General features: G+C 53.3%; 1 protein-coding gene across 1 annotated transcript in view; it reads left to right on the forward strand.

Annotated features, from left to right (window-relative positions):
• Positions 1–19,103: 19,103 nt before the first annotated feature.
• The window catches only part of PFKFB3 (6-phosphofructo-2-kinase/fructose-2,6-biphosphatase 3), a 57,895-nt gene continuing 55,538 nt past the window's right edge, over positions 19,104–21,460 (forward strand). Inside the window, exon 1 of the mRNA XM_039871022.1 lies at positions 19,104–19,212. Within this exon, the coding sequence (XP_039726956.1) occupies positions 19,197–19,212 (16 nt within the window). The 5' untranslated portion in view covers positions 19,104–19,196. The remainder of the gene's footprint in view (positions 19,213–21,460) is intronic.

Here is a 21,460-nt window from a genome sequence, read left to right on the forward strand (position 1 = left end):
GGACCATGAAAAAGGAAACAAATATTCGAGGTTCGTTGCCAGAGCAGGAAGTGTTCTCAGAACATACTCGTGCCTGTGTTCTGTCCCTTGCTTGCCCGAATATTGTATGTGACTTTCCCGAGGCGGCGCCTGTGTTGTCTGTAGGTTGTCACAACCTGGAAATTGTGACTCTTTGAGGGGAGAAAGCACTCAACGTCACTTTGCGTCCATGGACTTGATTTGGAGACAGGAATATTCTGACCCTTTTTACAAAAGGATTCTCTGTTTTTATTTAATGTAAATAAAAGAATAACATTTCCTCTTCTGTGGTACTTTACTGAGTGAGATTGAGTTGAAACTTGGTGTTCGTGATAAAAGTGCACGTATTCTAGAAAATACGTTTGGGTTAAAGAACGTAAAAGTTACGTAATGGGATGCTCCTTGGGACACGGGAGGTGCCAGCAGCCCCGAAACTCGGATGGGTCTCCCTGGGGCCCTGCTGTGATGCTGCTGGTGCCCAGGCCGTTGGGGCGGCTCCGTGGGATCTGATGGACTCCGATGTTCGTTCGTAGAGCGTGAGCTGCAAACTGCCTTTGACGCCTGCATCGTTACTGCTCTGCTTTATTGTGACGTCATTTACTTAGGTGGCTTTTCCCAACTGTCTCCTGATCAGCAACCAGAGAGGTAGATGCAAGTACTTGACACTTAGATGTTTAGGCTCACGGGCTCTTCGGGACTGCTTGCTTCTCCGTCGCCGATCACTTTTAATCTCCGTGACTGCTTTAATCATCTAGTGCATTACTTGCGATGAATTTCTGATAATGGAATAATCTCTAAATCTGCAAGATGGTGCTTGAGAAATGTGAAATTAATTTTTTTATATTAACCAAAATTCAAATGAACTTCAATGTGAAAATTTCAATGTAAATTAAAAGTTACTGAAGCTACAACATAACCAGGAAGGTCCAGACTGATGGACGCTGGGCACTCGGCCACCTGTGAGCTGCTGGATGCCCTTTGTGCCTGTGAGTTCCCAGCATCAAATTCAGCACCTCCCTGAGGTAGAGACTGGAAACTCGAGTCCCAGCCTGTGTCGCAGCTAAGGCGGGGAAGGGTGAGCACCCTGGGCCTCCGCGTGGAGCGGAGCTTGTCCGGGAGCGCCCTCACTCTGGAGGGTGGGCACACTTGTCTCGCCTTTGGGGCGGCGTTGGCAGAGACCTCACTACCCCGTAGTGGCACGTGCTGTGGGGCCGCTTGTGTGGCGGGGCAGTCTGAAGCAGTTCCTTAGGTGGGATTCGGGAGTTTTCTTGCTTCATATAAAACCTCAAAGTGTGACGGGCTTGTCAGAAGGTTCCGTTTGCTATTTTTTTGTTATTTGGTTTTGGGGGATTTTTTTGTACTTAACTCTTTTTAAACAAGCCAGAGTGACTTCTCTCATGTGCAACTAAGAACAACTAATTGATTATAAAGAAGTTGATTTCCGGATGACAAACCCTGAAAGAGGGAGGAGGTAGGACGGGAGGAACCCCTGTCCTTGGTTGGTGACACTAGTTCAGACATCTCGCCAAGCCGTTGCCGTACTTCAGGGCATGGACCAGACTGGCGTGACGGGGAATGACAGGGACCGCAGGTCCTGGCGTGTGTCCACTCACTCCGCAGGCCACCGTAGTGCTAGGCTGTTCCTGCATATTGCTCCGAGACCGGGTGCCTTGACTGAAAACAGAAAGGCTAACTATGCCTACCCCTTAGGAATATTAGGATCAAACACATCCTAATATTGGATGTGGAGGCTGTGAAGTCCTGCAAACGCGTGATGACATCAGGCTAAAGGAGACCGGTTTGAAGCAGGGAAGAAGCTGTGGCCTTGCTGAGAGGAGCTGTCTGCAGCCCGGAGTCTCAGTTGGCCGGGAGTTACGAGACAGAGCCCGCTGGTTTGGGGAAACCCCACGACTGAGACATCCGAGGGGCCCAGCTTTCTCAGGAGCTTAGATCGGAGGTTGTGGCCTTGCAAAAATGGAATTACAGATGCCGCTTTCCCACATCAAATGATGGCTTTGAGTTGCCCCAAGACCGTAGTCACTGAGGGAGGGAGAAAGGGCTGGACAGAGCCCCAGAGCCCACTGCGGGAAGCCGAAGCGCCCTGTGCACAGGCCACAGGCACGGTCCGCGCGGACCGTGGCTCAGACCGTGAGCTTCGCCGATTCTCCCGCTTTCCTGTCAGGCCCCGCGTTCAGGGTGGACAGCGGGCCTTTTAGCTGTGGCTCTGTGCCACGTGGGACCACGTGTGGGCCCGATCGAGAAAACCGCGTGTCACCGGGACCGGACTGAGCAGCTGGAAGAGACGTGAGGCATTTCCTTAGGGCGGGTGGGTGCCCGAAGGTGCACGCGATGGGGGAGCAGTGAGCGCGGGGCGGGGGGCGAAGGGCCCGACGGCCGACACTGCGCCCCAGCGCCCGTTCCCTGACGCCTCCTTTCTGCCCCCTGCCCCTGTTCTAAGGGCTGTGAAGATTAAATTCTTCCGTGGAGCTGGAAGTGGCCATGTGACATTTCTGGCCAATGAGCTCTTAAGCGGCGACGTAGTTGACGTTTCCTGGGCAGTCTTAGAAATGCTTTTACTTCCCCAGTTAAGCCATGAGCCATTTAGTGAACTTCAGGTGATTCGACGACACTTTGTCCCCGACCCCAACCCTCAGCAAGCGCATATGTGTGCAATACATTAGATTTATTTGTCACATTCTTCATGTCATCCTGGGGTCCCCAAACCTCCTAAATGAGGTTTTAAAAATGTACATACGTTAAGGTTTACTCTTTGAGCTGTAAAGTTTTATGGCTTTGAGTAAGACTTTAATGTTGCATTCACCATTACTGTATCACGCAGAATGGTTTCACTGCCCCGAAGAGCACCCCCACACTGTCCCCAGTCAGGCGCCCCCCACCCCCAACGCCTGGCAGCTACTGCTCTGTCCGCTTCTCCGTCGTTTGGCCTTCTCCAGAATGTCGTACTTGGACTTAACGTCGCCCGCGGCCTTTGCAGACTGGCTCCCGTCACTTAGTGCTGCGTATTTCAGGGTCGCCCGTACCTTTTTGTGGCTCGATAGCTCATTCTTTATCGGTGACTGTTATTCCACTGTCCAGGTGCACCGGTCTGTCCGTTCCTCTGCCGAAGGGCGCCGTGCTCCCTTCCAGCGTGCGGTGACTGAATGTGGCTGCTGCAAACATTCGCGGGCAGGACTTTTATGGACGTCGGTTTGTACATCAGTGGAGTAAACAGTGCGATTGCTGGATCGCATGGTAGGACTTTGGTTTTCCTTTGCCCACATTTTTAACTCTCCCTGTCCTGGCTGTTTGAAGCACATGAACATTCTCAAATCTCCATCTTTAGGAAAAAAAGTCAAACTCTTGAACTTTGTGAAGTCCCTTACTCCCCGCTGACCTACTGAGTTTTTTTTCAAAACCAGGCTTCTCAAAAAATCAGTCTACTGCCACCTCCTTGCTCGTCACCCCCTGACACTGCACCCCACACGTAAGGAATGGGGCTGAGACTGATTGCAAGCTAGCCCTGCAAGGCACCCCACCAGGCCCCCCGCTGCTCCTGCGGAGCTCCGTGCCCCGGCCGCCAGCATCTCTTCACTTCTCTCTCTCGGCCTTTTGTGGCGCTGGCCACTGTTGGCCACTCTCTTCGCGAGGCCTGTGGCCACGCTTCCTGTCGGGTTCCCTGTGCCGCTCAGCCCTCCCCGTCTTCCAGGTGAGTCCGCCTGCCCTCCCAGCCGTCAGTGTCCACTGTGACTAACATGTAGCTTCGTCTCAGCCAGGCCTCATCACAGAACTTCAGATCTGCATGCGACGGCCTGTCAGGCGTCCCCACCCACCTCACACGTGCGCCCCAAACTGTTCACTCTGCCCTTTCCAAACCTGCTGAGCTCTCTGTTTGGAAACGACCACCTGCATCAGACACCTCAGAGTCACCTGGGGTCCCCGCTTTCCCCTCTCGCCCGGCCCAACACGATGGGGCCTGCGCATTCTGTGTCCTCCCCGCCTGTCACACCAGCCCCGAGCCCCTGGCCTCAGACCCTCCTCATCTCTTGCCTGGAGCGGACTGTGCGCCCGCCTAGTCCCCGTGACCTCATCTCGCACCCCTCAAATCTGCCGACTCGCTCGCTCCCATCGAAAAGGATCTTCCTGCCGTTCCGAACGTTCTGAGCTAGCGGGCCGGGCGGCTGTCCCCAGCCCTGTGCGCGTGCCCACCCCTCCACGCCTGCGCCTTCGTTCCAGCCGTGGGAACCCCGGCCGGTCACCGGTGTGTGCTCACGTTCTTGCCTCTGCCTGGAGGACGGGCCCTCCCCCCGTCCTCCCAGCAGCCACTCTGCACCCAACGACTTGGTCCTCCTGCAGGGCGGGCCGCAGCTCGAGCCCGCCCCCCACCGCTGGGAAGCGGCAGTGCCCACCCTGCCCTGCTCCCCTCGCCAGGGGACAGGGAGAAGTCGTTCCCAGAGTCCAGCATCTGTGCAGAAGGCCGAGAAAACCCAGTTTGTCCGAGAGCCGGAAGCGGGGGCGCTCAGAAAGTTGTGCCCTCGGGGCAGCGGGAATGGGTGTGTCACATACTCTGACTCAGTCCCAGGGGACAAAGTGGCACAATGAAAACCAAGGCGTAGACGGCCCGGCTGAGAATGATGTCCGGTGTCCTAATAGCATAAGTACTAATTTGTTTTTGGATGTTGCTTTATGACTAACTAGAAAGAATGAGTAGAGGGGGTAGGACGGGGTTCGAAGGCGAAACCCTTCCATGTTCTAGGAAGGTCAGTGGATTATTAAAATTCTCTTTGCCTCTCCCGTGTTGGATCCTCTGTGCTGGATCCCATGTCTTCATTTTCTCGACTTTTCCTCTATTTTTGGTGGCACTTGTCCTCTAGGAGTTTCCTAAGAGACACGGGAGATGCATTTCTTGAGACTTCGCATCTGAGAATGTCTTAACTCTGTCATCGTACTTAATTGGTATTTGACTAAATATGGAGCTCTCGCTTAAAACCCAGTGCTGCATCGTCTTCCTCCTGCATTGCTGTTGAGAAAACCAATGTCATCCTGTATGATCTGTTCTCTCTGGGAGGTTTTGGAGCTGCTGTTCCTGGGTTTCATGATTAGATGTCTTGGTCAGCATCCCTTTGTTCACGATGCCGGGCACTGGGGATGGACTCTTTCAATCTGCAAATGCGTGTCTTTTGAATTCATATCCCGGAAATTTTCATGTAATATTTCTTTAATAATTTCCTCTCCTTCATTTTATCTTTCTTCAGTCGTATCCCTTTCTGGAGCTTGGATCGGTCATTTTGCTTCTGGATTGGTCTTTCTCTCATTTCTCTCTCATTTACCGACCTCTGATCCGAGGCAATAGGATACAGAAGTGTTTGAGTCCAGGACCAGAACCTTAAGATTCTGGATGTATCCAAATCATGGAGCTGCATGTGTCGTTTTGTTTTTTAAACCAGGATGTGCTAAAGATTTTAGATCTTTTGAAGCCCCATGTGCGTAACATGGCATTTTTATACAGCGTGCACGTCTATCGACAGTGGGGAAAAGGTGGCCGTTCCCCACCGAGCAGTCCCCCCAGGAGCTCACCGCTCTCACTCAGTGGTCAGTGACTGGGCCCCACTGTCTGCTGGATGAGGAGCAGCTCACAGACCCTACTCTGGGGACAAGCATCGCTCGGTACATTTCCTTCGTTTCTGTTACCAGCGAGACAGTCATAAAACAGGTTTAACGTTTTGAAAGTAATCCAAAACTTTTTTTTTTTGGCAAGCGTGAGAAAGGGAATGATCAGGGAGATATTTTACGGGTAGAGTGTCTTGGGTCCATACAACTACGATGACAGAAGGATGGTGTCATCGCTTTGTTGTCACGGGGCCTGCAGACACTTTTACATGTTTCCGGACGCCAGCTCCTTCCGGGTTTGGTGACAGCTGGGTCTTTTTCCTTAGCAACCACCTTCTCCCTTCCCCTGCACTCCCACGCGATGTTAAAAACACCTCTCTCGTCTTACCCTCTTCCTGTGGCTCCTTCCTCCCGTCACTTAAGCGTCCTGACTAAGCAGCGAACACACACAGTTTTCGAAGTTTCTGATAAGCCGAGGCACTGTCCCCACGGACGGGCTTGTCACGGAGCCCGTGGGGCAGGCGTGGGGCTTGCTGAGGCCAGAGCTTACGTGGAGAGGGGACATGGGTCCACAATTATGGAGTTGCCGAGGGAATTTTATTACTGAATTCTCTTAGAAAAACAGAAACAAAAGGAATCGAAGCCTGAAAACTTGGCAAAAAAATCTTAAGTTGGTGAAGACACACTTCACAGTGACTTGCAATAGTGTTTTTAGGGTCATAATTGTGAACTGAGGAACGAAATCCTGCTGACCCTGTATCACTTCAGAGATAAACTGATGGCAAGTCAGGAAACCATCCTAGACGAGCACGGACGTGGGTACTTTATGAGAAGCCAGTGGCACTGAGTCATTCTAAGCTGAATTTTACACAATATCACCAAATTTAGATCGAAAAGTAACTCGTGGGCTGTAATTTCTATTTTCAATTTTTAATTTTAATTTTTGTCAAAATAGTACATGCACGTAATTTTATAAGGTCGACCAAGTGCCGAAAGACTCATGGCAAATTAGAACAGCCCTCTGCCCAACGAGTCCTATTCCTCAAAGGAAAAGGCACGGGACTCTTGTAGCTGCCTTTTTATGGCATGTATTTCTGTTCCTAACTCAGTTGCTCATAATGCTGTTTCTTGATTTATTATTTTTAAACATTTTTCTAATGATTTTCTGTTATGGGAGACGAGGGTTTAGCTCTCAACCCAACTCTCTCGTCCCATTTTTCCTCCCCAATTCTTCTAATGTATTTACATCGAAATTTTGTGTTCAAGCAACAGTCACTGCTAACTTACTGGTACATAAATATGAGTCACTTATGATCCAGGTAGTAGGCTATGATTATTTTCTTATATAACTAACTTTTGGGTTTTCCTAAAGTAAATGACAATCGCCCCGTTTAAAAAAAATTGTTTCGTGAACGTGCTTAAACTTTTTCAGTTTTTTCCTCCTTCCCTTGGTTTTTACCTGCCATTCTGTATTTTCTCCTCAGGTCAGGTGTATCAGCTAGTCCGTCAGCTTTGTCTTTTCCGGAGACCGTCCCCCTCAGCGCTCTGGCCCTGTGCCCCTGTTGGACTCGTCACTTTCTCAGCCGCTGTACCTTGTCATCTAGTGACCTCCCGGGACTGTCTTTCCGTGTCGGGTCCCTTATCTTGAGTGACGTCTTCTGTGTTCTCGCTTTAACAAAGTCTTTCCCTTAGGAACTTCGTGAGAATTTTGTTGGTTTTCGTATGTCTGAAAATGTTTTTATTCTGCCCGCATCCTCGATTTCTCTACTTAGGTGTGGCTGGGCTCGAAACCGTCTTCCGTCAGCCTTCTGAGATGTTTGTTACTCCCGTTTTATTTTAGTTCTTATGGTCGAGGTCGGGAGTCTGGGGCACCTCTGATTCTTTCATATGACACGTCTTTTTCTCTCTGGAAACGTTTGGGGATCTTTTCTTCATTCCCAGGGTTCAGAAATGTCATGATGTGTTGGCCCGTTCAGGCTGGAGGCTGTGCCTTTAAGTTCTGGGGGATTAATCATGTATTGTGTATTATTATTGCACCATCATTTAGTTTTCTGGTTTTTTTGTTTTTTGTTTTTTTCCCCCGAAACTCTGATTAATCAAATATTGGATGTTAAACTCTTGTCGAGATGTTATTTTGATGTATTTCTCTCTCTCTCTCTCTCTCTCTTTGTGAACATGGCATCCTGGTATTTCCTTTTCATCCCTATATTTCTCTTTGTGGCTATCTCGTGAGGTTTTGTTGTTGTTGTTGTTGTTGTTATTATGTCAACAAATATTTACTGAGCAGCTTCTGTGTACAGGCAGTTGTCTAAGAACTTGAAATATACATGTATGTATGTGGCCAAGATAAACGACCAACAAAAATAATGAGACAAGCCACCCGACTGTGGCACGTTGCTGGTTGCCTAGCCTGATATTACACTCACGACCTCGTTCCTTAGAGACCTCCAGGTTCCAACTGGACACAGAGCTGTCCCAGAAAAAGCTACATTGCCCAGCCGGTGTCCTGGAGGTGAGCTGCGGTCACCCCTATTTAATTCAGCAAACCTGTTTTAACTCCCTGATGTCAGTCTGAGCCTAGACTATACCCCGTGTGGAGTCAGCGCCCTCACGCCCGAGCTGCCCCGACTCTCCTTCCTTAGCCCGACAAAGCCCCTCATGCCTGCCCCTCTCCATCCCCACCTCTCACCTCCCTGACCCCTGGCCTGCTCCAGGGCCCCCCATGAGCTTGCCCTAGCTGTTCAGCCTCCTGGGGCTTCAAGGCATCTGCCCCATCTCACCGTAGATAATTTCCTCTTATTCTTCAGGTTTACGGCTTCGGTCGTTGGTGCCGGCTGACGGCGGCGTCTACCTGTCTGTACACCGACGTGTGTACACGCGTGCATGGGAGCGTACTGCGTGCTCCGCGTGGGCTCCGTTAAGCTGTATCGCGGCGCCAGACATGCTGGAGATGTCTGTGCCCACCGGACTGTGAAAGTCACAGGTGCAGCCCTGTGACTTTCACAGTCCGGTGGGCACAGACATCTCCAGCATGTCTGGCAAGCACCCCTCCTGCCAATGGGGCCCGTGCCAGCTGGCACGCGGCAGGCTCTCTGCCGTCTGTGTAATGAATGAAAGACCACTTCCCTGAGCTCTCAACATTTCGGTATGACTTTTGGACAAATAATTATTCTTGGCCTTTTTTTTTTAATCAGTAAGTTAAGGCTTGTGATGTTTTAAGATAATGATATGTATCGATGAGCTCAAGGAACACGTTTGGTTTTATTTTTAAAAATTTTTTGCAGAGTCCTAACCCCTGCCATCACTTAAAAAAAAAAAACGGGTTTTTATACCTAAGTGGACATTTGAAGTGTGGCAGTGACTCACCTGAAGCGTTAACGTGATTGAAAACTGGGAGATCACTATTGGAAAAGAAGAAACTTGACCACAAGTTTGGCCACATTGTCCTCGGTTCATTGTTGCTGCCGACGGGCGGTGACGGCCTAGGCCGTCAGCAGAGGCTGCGTTTGCTCTTCAATTTGGCACTTGGCCGTCAACACGAGAAGCAGCAAAGAGCAAGGATCTCGTCAGATGCACTAAAAGCACCTCTGGCCTGGTTAACTTGCATGGCGAGTTCCCAGCCAAAGCCTCGTTGACATTTTGTTTTTGGAGCTGATGCAGCCACGTACCTGAAATTGGGGCCTGTAAAAGGCGTCACTACCGACCCCACTGTGGCCAGCTCTAAAACACACTCCCAGGTAGCACGCTGAGCTTTGTTTCTGGGGTGGCCCACAGGTTCCTTGCCCACAGTGGAGGGGTCGGGGTGGATAGAGAGGGGAGAGGGCGAGGAGGGAAGATGGACCAAGAATGAAAGTGACCTCCGCAGTGGAAAGTACGCTCTGGGTGAGCTTATGAGTCAGGCTTCCTGCTCTGCCTTCCTCGCCACACGTTGAATTTTCAACAAATTGTGGAGCAAGGTGGTCACAGTGGACACTGCTGGCTCTCAGCGGGAGGGGCAGAGGAAGATTCTGGACATAGCAGAGCCGGCAACGGGACTCTTTACCTCCTCTAAATCGGTGGGGAATACGTCAGCCATCTGTCAGAAAGCTGCGCAGGGCCCGAGTGAACAGTGACATCGGAGCGAAACGGGGACAGCCGTGCGTTCTGCGTGATCGGCCCACAGGTTGGGTTAGGCCAGACGAGAGAGAGAACAGTAGCTGTAACCGTTTCCCGGAGTTGCCATGGCGAGTGGCCACGAACCAGGCGGCTTAAAGCACAGACCGCTTCTCTCACAGCTCCGGACGCTGCAGATCTGAAGACAGGGCTCGGCAGGGCCGCACGCCCTCCGAAGGCCCCGGGGGCCCGTGCTTCTTGCCCCTGCCAAGCTCCTGGCGGTTGCTGCCATCCTTGGCCTTTCCTACCTTACAGGTGTGTCGCTCTGATGGCCGTCACACGGTGTTCTGTTTCAATGTCTCTTTTCTTCTAAGGACACCAGGCATATCGAATTTCAGGCCCATCCTAACTAACCCAGTGTGACCTCCTCTTGACTAACTACATTCACAAAGACACAACTGCCAAATAAGGACATATCTTCAGGTTCTGGAAAGGACAAAAAGTTGGGTGGCACACGGCCCAACCCGGTACAGTAGCTTAAATTAGAGAGCGTTTGCGCCCCGTCCAGCAAAGTTCCGGGATAAGCAGGCCAGAGGTGGCCAGGTGCCACCTATGTCTCTGCCCTGCCATCCTCAGCACACGCCCGCCACTTCACAGTCTGTGGAGGCTGCTCACGCTCCATCCATCACACCTGCCTTCCACAGGGGAAAGAAGGGTGGAAGAAAAGTGTGAGGTACACGCCAGCTGCTCCTTCATCCCGCGAGACGGTATTTCTGCTCGCATCCCGTGGGACAGACTTTGTCAAACGTGTGGCTAGCCGCCAAGGAGCCTGGGCATGGAGCCTTTTCTCAGACAGCTTTGTGTCTCCCTAACACTTGGAAGCCCTCTTCCTGAGGAAAAGCGTGAACGGACATTCGATAGGCCACCGGAAATCTCCCACAGTCCGGGGGCTTGTCTTATTGTCCCCCACGACATGTAAAGAACATAGTTTCTTAAATGAAGCTCCAAGGGTGACTGCGCTCATTACATGATTTTCTAGACGTCGCGATGGTCTTTTCTCTTAAGGAGTCCATCAGTGTCATCATCTTCACTTTGGCTCACGGTCTCTGACTCACTATGCTCGTTTCTCCGTCCCCTTAACGTCCCCGCCAAGGTGAGCTTCCTCCCGACAAAGGTCGCGTCTCTCTCTCGAGCTTTTCTTACGTGTCCGTCTTCTCTGAAGCCTTGACAGCACGGACAGTTGTCCCTGCCCTGCCAAGCGTCATACTTCGGCGTGCCTGGTCAAGGAGGCTCACGGGAGGTAGGGAGGCCTTAGTCACTTCTCGGCTCCAATCCGGAACGTGGGAGGTGGGTAAGGGGACAGGAACACGGAGCTGGACACGGTGCCCGGGGCGGGCAGGGCACCCGTGGTTGTCACGCTCTCGTCCACTCCTTCTCCCGGAGTAGGACGCGTTTGGAACAACAGGGCAGCGTGCAGGATGGCCATCGCTTGAGAGCTTCCAACCGAGGAGTTCATCCTCTTCTTTGAGGAAATCAAAACTCATCCTTCTCACTTTTAATAAAGACTCGGATTCTCCGTAGACTGCACAATGGACAGTTGCTTATCGAACTCGGGAATGCATCCATCTCAGCAATAAGGGTGGTTTCTAATTTCCACACTTCGCTACCCCTCGCCGATTGTATTATTTTTATGCCCATGACTATGTGCAAGAAAAAGGGCAATACTTTTCTTTCCTCCAAGTGATGAAGACAACTGCATATTTTCTGACAAAAATAAACCTTCCTCCTCACATGTCCTTCTGAACAGCCAGACCCCTTTGACTAATGACGGACCTTTCGGGCAGACCCAGAAATTATTTCCAAGGACGGAAACAGCATTTCAAAGAGGCAGTGCCATCAGACCCACTGTGCCGTCCGGTGGCCCTTAGCAAGCTTGTTCGTGTTGAAACAGCCCATCTTCCCAGGGCTTGAAGGAGAGGATTAAGAGGCTGGATTAAGATGTTGAACTTCTTTTCGAAAGAAGTCAATTTGGAAATATGGGGCGTAGGGGGACTAGCGACATAACTCGCTTTTTCCGGTGTTAAGCCATATATCTGCTCATCTACACAGCATGTCATTTAAGCCAGATTATGTAATGTATTTGTTAACTGGGCAGGTTGGGAAATATTCGGAGCAATTATGTAATTGTATAGCAGTTAACCCCTGAAGAAGGAATTAGTAAATGCTTCCTATTCTGTTAGGCGCTATGATCAAGTTTTTAAAATGTAATTGAGTTAATTAACGTAGATGTGGGATTTAAACGAAAAGGGGTAATTTTATTAAGACTTTAAGCGGTATGGGAACATTTTAGAGAACTTAAGATTTTTCACATTAAGAACTTGGGGAGGCTCGTGAGCAAACCGAAGTATTAACTTCGTAAAAGCCGTTAAGTCGGTTTAGATAACTAGGTTTCTGAATGGGACCAGTTGTCAAGGCTTCCCTTAACAGTGGCTGTTAAATTTCAATATATTTTATAAAATAAAGTTATAAGTAGAATAATGCAGTTTTAAGTTAAACCTAAAAGCTTAAGGAAAACCTAAATTTTCGAATTCGAATAAAATAAACATTAATTAACAAGAATTCCAAGCAGTCTTTTGTATCTGTAAAAGCCATCCTCAATTTATGGTAAAAATATGTTTGTCTAATATTAGAAATTAAATCCTTTTTGTAAGCAGCCATTTGCTAGTTACATTTTGCCAAGGAGTAACATTCTCTGCATTTTACAGAGGGGGAAACGGAGGCCGAGGACAAAAGCGGTGCCCGAGGGGGGCAGCCGCAGACAGAACGAGAGCCGGGGCTGGCCCTGGTCACGTGTCTCTACCTCGCCGCCACCAGCCTGGGCCGTCCGCGGTGTCGTGGGCCTCTGAAGCGTCCTTATCACGGGTGAAAGCGAAACCCCACAATGGAGAATGACCCTCATCTCAGAAGTGATCACGTGAGTAATTCGAAGTCCCTCCGACCCCTCGTGTCCCTGTTGGGCGTCATATTCTAGGACCACGTGGCTGTGGGAAACTACCGCTCGGCCCGAGAAGTTTAGCCGGACTTCTGGGAGAGGCGGCCTGGCCCCTCAGTCGTTAAGGCTACACACACTGGACGAATGGCCCTCAGTCTTCTGAGGACCGTGACATCCTGCTTGTAGGACAACGACCAAGGAGAGAACAGAGCTCCCTGGAGAAGGGCAGTGTGACACCGTGAGAAGTGACATGGGTCAAGGGGGCTTGGACTGGAGTCTCTGCTCTGCCTCTGTCTGGCCGAGCGAGCAGGGCAAGCCACGTCCTCCAGCTGAGGCCAGCTTTGTTATTGGCGGGGAGGGCTCATGCTTCTGCTGGAGGCAGAAATCGTCAGGGCGCCATGAAAACACGCATGAAAGCTCTTTGCGACATTAAAGGAGATTGGCCCACACAGGAGCGGGCTGACGAACAGGCTGGTTTTCAGTCGCTTAGGGCTCTGATATTTCCAGTGGCTCCGTCCATGATGCAAGCCCAGCCTCGGGCTCAGCGGGCCTCAGAGGCCAAATCGAACCCCACAAGCAGCTCGCAAAGGCCTCCCGCTGACGGGAGCCTCACTTCTGAAGGAAGGGGTAGCTCTCCCCAGCTAGCGGACACCCTGTCCCTTGGGCGCGTTCCCAACTGCCCCGTCTACCTGCTCGTAGCTGAACATTAAACACAATCACACTGTCCTCCCGTTGGGGACATTCATCAAGGATTTGGAAAGACTGTCTCCTAGAGACTAAGTCAACTTAAAGGAGGAGAGAGGATAGCACAGCCCAGGGCACACACAGGGGGAGCCCTTAAATGGGGGGTTGCTAGGAGCGAAGGACCTACCCCTAGCTCAGCCAGGTCAGCCACACCCCCGCTGCGGGCAGCCCGTCCGCCCCGGCCTAAGCCGGCAGCCAGTTCCTGCCCCATCCTGCAGTGGTTTAGGAAGTTCGTCTCTGCTAGGCAGGGCCTTCTTACAGGACCCAGGATTCCTGGGCCTGGCCCACGAGTCTTTCCCAGCTGTCAGTGAAACACTGATCCAGGCGCAGCCGTGGAGAGAATTCGCAGATGTAGTCAAGGTCCCAAATCAGTTGCCGGGTTCCTTCAGGCAGAGAGTTTTCTCCAGCTGGTTCCAAGAGATGACTGATCAAAGCATGAGAAGGACTCAGCCTGCCCTGGCTGACTCAAAGATGGCGGGGGGGCGCCTCTGGAAGCTGAGAGTGACCCGGCTGACAGCCAGCAAGGAAGTGGGGGACCTCTTCCTCCAGCCATGGGAATGGACTCCTACTGACGAGGAGGAGCCAGGGCATGGGGTCTCCTGTGAGTTGAGTTCTCCAGCATCCACAGTGACTCTCTTTAATTTTTTAAAACTTTTCATTTTCGAATTAATTTCAGACTTACAAAAATGTTGTAAAGACTACCAAGAATTCTCCTACACCCTTCCCCCCGGCTCCCCGAATGTTACAACAGCCAAAATCTGGAAGTTACTACTGGTGCGATACCGTTCGAACTTCACCGGCCTCCACCAACAGCCCTCCATGCTTCAGGCTGCAGCTCAGGCCCTCGCTTCCCATTTAGTTGTCAGGTCTGTTAACCTCCTTTCATCTGAGACGCTTCCTCAGTCCTCGTCGTTCATGACTTCGTCCTTGCTGGTTGTTTTATAGAATGTCCCTTACTTTAGGCGTCTCATGTTTCCTCGTGACAAAATTCAGGTGATGCGTTTGGAGCAAGACTCAGATGTGATGCTCGGGGCACTGTATCAGGAGGCACGGGCTGCCGATCTGGTCCCTTACGGGTGACGATAACTTGGATCGCTTCCAGAGTTCTCCACATAAACCACTATTTTCCCTTTAGTAATTAATAATACCGTCTAGGAGACACTTCGAGGCTGTTGGTATCAGCCTAATTTTAGTGCCCACTGGTGATTCTGCGAAACAGCAATCCCTGTGGCATTTGCCAAATGGTGACTTTTCCAGTTCTGCGATTCCTTCTGCATTTATAGCTAGAATTCGAATCATTTCTATATATTCTAGAATTTGCGAAGGAGAGCTTTCCTTCCTCTCTATTTACTCATTTATTTATGTCGGTATGGCTCATGGATTCTTTATTCTGTGGGTCACAACCCATTACTTCCATGGCTGTCCCAGAGGAGGCCTTTCGGGATGGCCCCTGTGTCTTTTGGATGTGCCCGTCATTTGTTGGCATCTCAGTAAAATGCTTACTTATTTTTTGGCGCCGCAAGATGTCCCGGGCTCATCTCTACTGCCTCAGCCCTGCAAGGTCTCCTGGTCCCTTTCATTGAGGAATAGTGTTTAGAAACCTGGATCTGTTGGACGTGTCCATGTCGCTACCCTTAGTGTCTATATTTTGATACTGTACTTTGATACTGTGCAGCATCAAGCCTTTCACAGTCACATACTTGTGTACACACACACACACACACACACACACACACACACTCACATTTTGGTAAAAGACAGTCAGGGAGCTGGATTTCTCTTGCCCCACCCGACCCCACTGGACCTCAGCCCCAGCATCTCCTTGGTCCAGCCCACGTGCTCCCATCGCTTCTCTCCTGTTCCCACTCGCTACCCGGGGACCCCAGAAGTAGCCTCTTGTTGCTTCCAGCTCTACTAATATTAATGCTACTAATAACGGCAGCTACCTGTTATTGACCACTTGCGCTCCAGGCAAATGTGATTTCATCACATCCTACAACAATCCATGAAAACACATTTTCCTCGTTTTGTGGACAAAATATGGAGGGTCCAGAGGATGTGTCACACAGCACAGGAAGCGGCACAGCAGGCCTCTCAGGCATGTTCTCTCCCCACCCTGCTCTTCCCATGCACCCTGCCCCGAGGCTGGCTGTAGGTCCGCCTTTGGGCAAGCCCCTGGGAGCTGGGAAGCTTAAGGCAGCAGGAGCTTCAAACCCCCTGGACCATACACGCTGGTGGGCACGGCTGCGGGGTGGCCAGTGCTGGACTCTCCACACTGGGGAGTCTGGAAGGGGGGCGGTTGGGGCCATCAGGTACATCGCGGGCCCAGCTGGGCTCCGCTTCCTCACCCCGTTGAAAGGTTCTCAGGTCCTCCTTTGGCCCGGAACCCCTTCATCGGAGACAAAGCCTTACGTTTGAATAACTAGAGAGGGAAGGCTGGAAAATGCAAACGTCTGACTAGCTGGCTGACGAAAGGCTGTGGTCGGGACCAGCTTCTGAGGGGGGCACCCGATCTCTTTGTGTTTGAGAGCATGAGCCTCCCGCCTGGGAAGGGGCCCTCTTTTTCCTGGAGTGAGGCAAACAGACTGGGCCTGGGCCCTTCCTGCCCGCAAGAGCCTGGGGCACGGAGGCACTCGGTGGCGGGTGCGGGGAGAAGGGGTCCCTGCTCTGGTTCCAGGGAGCTCCAGGCTCTGCCCCAGGCGCCCCCGCCCCCGCCCTCACCTCACAGCTGAGTCCCACCTTCCCTTGGGTTCTCCAAGTGCCAACTGGAACAGAGAGAACCGGCAGCATCTGGATCACCTAGGGGCCTTGATGGAAATCTAACTCTTGGGCTCCACCCTAGACTTACTGAATCCGACGCGGACTGAGGTCCAGGGATGTGTTCAAGCAGCTCAGCCGTCTGCTCGCCCGCCTGCGAGCTTGAGCGCCTCTGTCATCGGGGCCTCAGATGGCCAGCTCAAGCTACCGATGGTGACTGTGCCACACTGACCAACGGGGACCCGAATAAACTGGGAGGAAGACCTGAGCCTGGCCAGGCAACCCTCGGAGTTTTCTCCAGATTCTAGCAATTACACTAGATTTTTTTAAAATTTATTTTTAATTAGGTTTTTTTTTTGGTGACACTGGTTAATGAAATCCAGTTAAGTTTCATGTGTACAATAGTTAGATTTCTGGCACCACAGAGTTGACCCCCCGTGCACCGTCTGCCTCCCCCCCACCCCCCACCTCCGGTAACCCCCCATCTCTGCTGTCCATGTCCATGAGTCTCTGTTTGTCCTGTTCGTTTGTTGCTTTTAGTTTAACATCCCACGTATGAGTGATACCATGTGGTTTTCAACTTTTTCGGCCTGGCCCATTTCGCTGAGCATGATTATCTCGAGGTCCATCCATGTTGTCGCAAATGGCAGTCATTGCATCTCTTTTAATGGCCGATAGGCTAGATTTTTAAAACACTTGGCTGAGCTAGGAGCTTTGATGTGGGACAGGAGCAGTGTTAAAGCAACAGTCTCCTAGCCTGGGAACAGAACTGTCAGCCGCCGCAGCTGTGGGCGTGGCGAACGACGAGGAAGTTCCCCGGTTCTGTGACTCACGCTAAGCCGTTGGCAGGGCCCGGGAGCACGTTCTCAGTTCAGAGTTGCTCCGTATCTTTCCTCCGCTTTGGGCACCCAGAGGGCCATGTCCCACTTGGGACAGGTACCTGCCGTGTGAGTCAGGGCTTCAGCAAATCCAGTCGACCCTGCCTCTTATCTCTGTGTGAGCTTGCCTCCACGGGTCCCTCCCGTCTGCGAGGGACAGACAGAAACACACTCTTAGATGCTGACACCACCCCTCGTCGGGTGATTCCGATCGGAGCGAAGGCGCCGATGGTCCAGGATCAACAGCAGCAGTCCGAGGGGGCTGCTCCCCGAGCAGGGGCAGAAGCGAGACAGGCTCGCGTGAGTCTCACGTTCCGTACCGGACACGAGCCACAGGCGTCTGAGGCCAGATATGTGGGGTTTTCCCACGCCAACCGCCAGCTCTCTGAGGCCAGCTGCGTCCCCAGTGACTCAGTTCAGTCCTGACACCACCTGAAAGTTCCAACCTGCTTGCTAATCACACGTTGGCCTTTGGGCCACCAGCCTCCATCCCACAGCCATCCAGGGGCCCCCAGCCACCAGTCTTCCGTCCAGAGATGCCAAGGCTTTCAGGAGCTGTGTGCTAGGAACCCCAGGCAGAGACCACCGCCAGCAGGAGAGTCCACAGAGCAGCAAAGGTGCTAACTAGAGAGGCCCACCAGCTCAAAGGGCATGCCCTCCGGCTTCGCCGGGACTCAGCCGGGCAGGTCCCAGGCGGGCAGCCTCCCACGCCATATCCGGCCTTCAATAAAATTGCCTTCTATGGCCGCTAAGTGGTGGACTAAGGTGCACATCCACCCAGCGTGATGGCTATGGCATGGTGTGGCAAAGGGCCGAGGGAGGCCCTCTCTCCTCTGATCGAATCTGGGACACTCCCTTGTCCCTCACTTCCTGCTCCAGTCACAGACTGACTTGCACTCACACGGGCCCTGGCACAGGACCTGGAGCCTGATTGCTCATCATCTTGATCACCAGCCAGGCCCAAGCAACAGCCTCTCTCCAGGAGGCTCGGGCAGGGCTGTGTGTTCCCAAGCCAGGTGACAATCGGCTGTCTGACCCACATTACTTCCTCCGGCATCTTCTCCCTTTGAAAGTGGGGGAGGAGTTTGAACTATTACCCATAACAAATATTAGGCTAAGAAATGGATTCTGATCAAGAAATGATTAAAAAAAAAGACGACTCACTGGCTGGGAGTTTTCAGCTCACCTGGATGGTTTTTCTCACTATATTGAAAGTGGGCCAATTGTTATTTGCATGGATGCTTTAAATAACAGTTCAGAAGATTGTTCTAACATCCTTTCTTCAAACTGCAATGTAAAACCACTTTTCACTGGAATTAACTCCTACCTGACTGGAAAGGTGCCCTGTCTTGGAGACATTTGAGCCCACCAAATAGTAAAGCACCTTCTCAGGCGCTGGCCTTCACCAAGGCGAAATAAGTGGGGTGCTGAGGGGTGATGTCCCGCCGCCATTTCTCTAGGCCGCAGGTCCTTGAGTCTCACTAGTGACATGTTTTTCACCTGTGTGACGACGCACTGCTCAAGGTTCCAGGGAATCGGCAGTGAAAAGAGGAAGGGTAGAGAGTCTGTCAGGTGCCGAGGGCGGGGAGGGGGGAGCAGAGCCGGGCGGGAAGGGTTCTGAATGAGAGTGGCCAGGCTGGCCACCGGACGCGGACTTTTGGGGGTGACTCCCTGCAGCCCTGATGTCGTTTCAATTCCAGCCAGGCGGCCAGTGGAGCGGTCGCCTGTGCCTGCCTTGGGCGCCTGAGGACATGCAGATAACAATGGGAGGTCCCCAAATCCTTCCAGGGGCGGTGACCCCGGAACGCCCGCAGGAGCTGGCCAGCGAGTGGGTGGTCCGGCCCGGGAGCTCGCAGGGCGCGGGGCGGGGCGCGGGGGCCGCGGGGGGCGCGGGGAGAGCGGGGTTGGGGTGTCCCGAGCGCCCGCCCTGCCGCGCCCCACCGCGCCCCGCCGCGCACTTCCCGCCGCGCGCGGTCCCTCCCCGGCGGTGACGCGCCCGTCTGTGCCCAAGCGTGTCCCTGACCCTGCGCCGCCCCGTGGCCAGGCGGGCGCTGGGACGCCGCGCGGCCGGAGTCGCGGGCCGGCCCCGCAGGCAGCGCCGCTCCGCGATGGCCTTCAGGACAGGTAGGCGCGCACCTGCGGCCGGGGCGACGGGACCGCGCCGAGGCCGAGGTGCGGGGACGCGGCGGGCGGGGCGCGGCGGGCGCGTCTGGTGCGGCGGGTGCGCGCCACCCCGGGCCTCCGGGGCCGTGGGCCGGGCGTCGGGGGCGCCCCGCAGCCCCCCGGGAGCGCACCCCTGCGCGGGCTGGCGCGTGTGCAGCCCGGGGCCCCCTGCCTGGAAGGAGTCCCCGTGGTCTGTGGCCCCGGTTCCGGCCTGGGGGATGGCGGGCGCTGCAGAAGCTGGCTGGGGCCCCGGGCACCCCCAGGTGGGAGCCTAGGTACGGCGGGGGACTCAGATTTACCTTCGGATCGCAGCTCTCAGACTCTCCTGCCCTTTCTGTTCGTGTTGAGAGAGGCTGGGGCTCGGCGCCCCACTGTTACTCAAGACCCCAGGCTTCCCTGTCCCCACCGAGCACAAGCGACCGTGAGAGCTCACTGAGAGGGAGCCCTGCCTCCGGGGACCTGGGACCCTGCCGGGTGCTTCCTGGGGCTCCCTCAACCCCGCCTTCCGTCCCCTCTCCACTTCCCCCATGATTCACGTCAGTGTCAGGCTAGTGCCGTGGTCGCCCACGCCCGTGATGCCCTGTTGGCCTTTGTCCCTTCAACAGAGGTTGCTAAGAGGCCATTCCAAGCTCCTGGTTGTTAAAGGGACGTGGTGGCACTCCCTCTCCCGCTGGGGACAGCAAGAAGGGCGGAGACAGCCCAGAACAGGAACCATGAGTTCTATTCCATCCTCGTTCAGCTGATGACGTTCAGTCCCAGGGTCACTGTCCTCAATGTCCCCATTATTCCATATATAACATGGCCACCTTGTCCCTGGAGGTTCTCAGAGCCCCACCCCCTGCCCCCCATTTAACCGCAGTGTGAACCGTCATTTCTCTGGTGAGTACTTCACTTCCCCTGCCCACTGTGTCCTCGTGGTTTCTGGTGGCAGACTCCTAAAAGGCAGGCATCTGTTTACTTGTCACAGCCCTCAGGGGAGCCTTGGGCATCACGGATTAAACAACTGGGTGCCTAAACGGTTTTTATAGAAGAAGATTTCACTATGAAAGCCTCTTCGCGTGCATTATTACATCATATGGGACAAAGCATTTGCACACCGCCAAGCTTGTCAAGCTTTGTTATTTGTTTGTTTTTAATCGGAAGAGAACTTTGCTGCATGAAGAGGAAAATATCGTCCCTCCACTTGTGGTTGCTGACTCCCGGAGGTCTCGGGGCGTGAGAAACAGTGGTTGGGGTTCTGGACGCTTCGGCATGAGAAACAGTGGTTGGGGTTCTGGGCGCTTCAGGGAGTCCCCACTCCCCTGAGAGTGACCCCCTGTTTAGACGTGAGCACCCGTGGAGGTTACAGGGGACTGGTTTGATATCGGGAAGGGACATCATCTGGAGCCGCCCGGAGGTGAGACACTGCCTGCGAGGGGGTGCGCAGCACCCCGTTCCTGCGGCTGTCAGCTGGTGGAGGTGTCAGTGGACATTCGCTTTTATGGTTTTTTTTTGAACTTTGAACCATCTGAATGTCTTAACTATTCAAAAAAGTAATTTAAAAAATCGGAAACGAAAAGACTTTGCTGTTCTTGCCCCAAAATGAAGAGAAGCTGATGGAGGACTTCCTCCTAGCTGGCCTTCTGGAAAGTCAGTTGACTGCTAATTCCCTTCCCATGCTGTGTTTCTGTGACTTTGGGGGCTGTTTGGCCAGGGGCCTGGGAGGTACGCTTGGCACCTCCCACGGGGCACATTGCCAAGAGTTTAGTAAAGGGATCTGGGTACGGCGCAGGAACGCACGGGAGACAGTGCAGAACCCCGGGCATCACCACCCAGGCCGGGAAGGGTGAGAGGCCAGCAGTCCCTGGAGAGTGGCCTGACTGAGCCCGAGCGTCCCCGAGGACGCAGGCAGCTTGGGGCCCTGCAGAGAGCAGCCTGGGAGGACCCTCCGAGCTCAGGGCACTGGAAGCCGGGACCACCGCTGTCCGCACAGCTGGCTGGATTGACCTTCCAGGAGGGCAGACCCGGTTGGACCTCGGCTGCAGGTCTGGGACCCCACATTCAGGGGCGGAATCGATGTCTAATCAGTCGGAACCCAGCGGCCGCGTGCCACGTCATTCATTCACTCACTCGCTCATGCGTCAGCGCATTCTCCAGACCGGGTGGCTTGCTGTGTGCCGGGCGCATGCGCGGTGCTGGGCGCGTAGCAGACTTGGAGATTCTGTGCCTG

This window comes from Pteropus medius, unplaced genomic scaffold (assembly GCF_902729225.1).
Source record: "Pteropus medius unplaced genomic scaffold, Ma_sr-lr_union100, whole genome shotgun sequence".
In the NCBI taxonomy this organism is placed as follows: Eukaryota; Metazoa; Chordata; class Mammalia; order Chiroptera; family Pteropodidae; genus Pteropus; species Pteropus medius.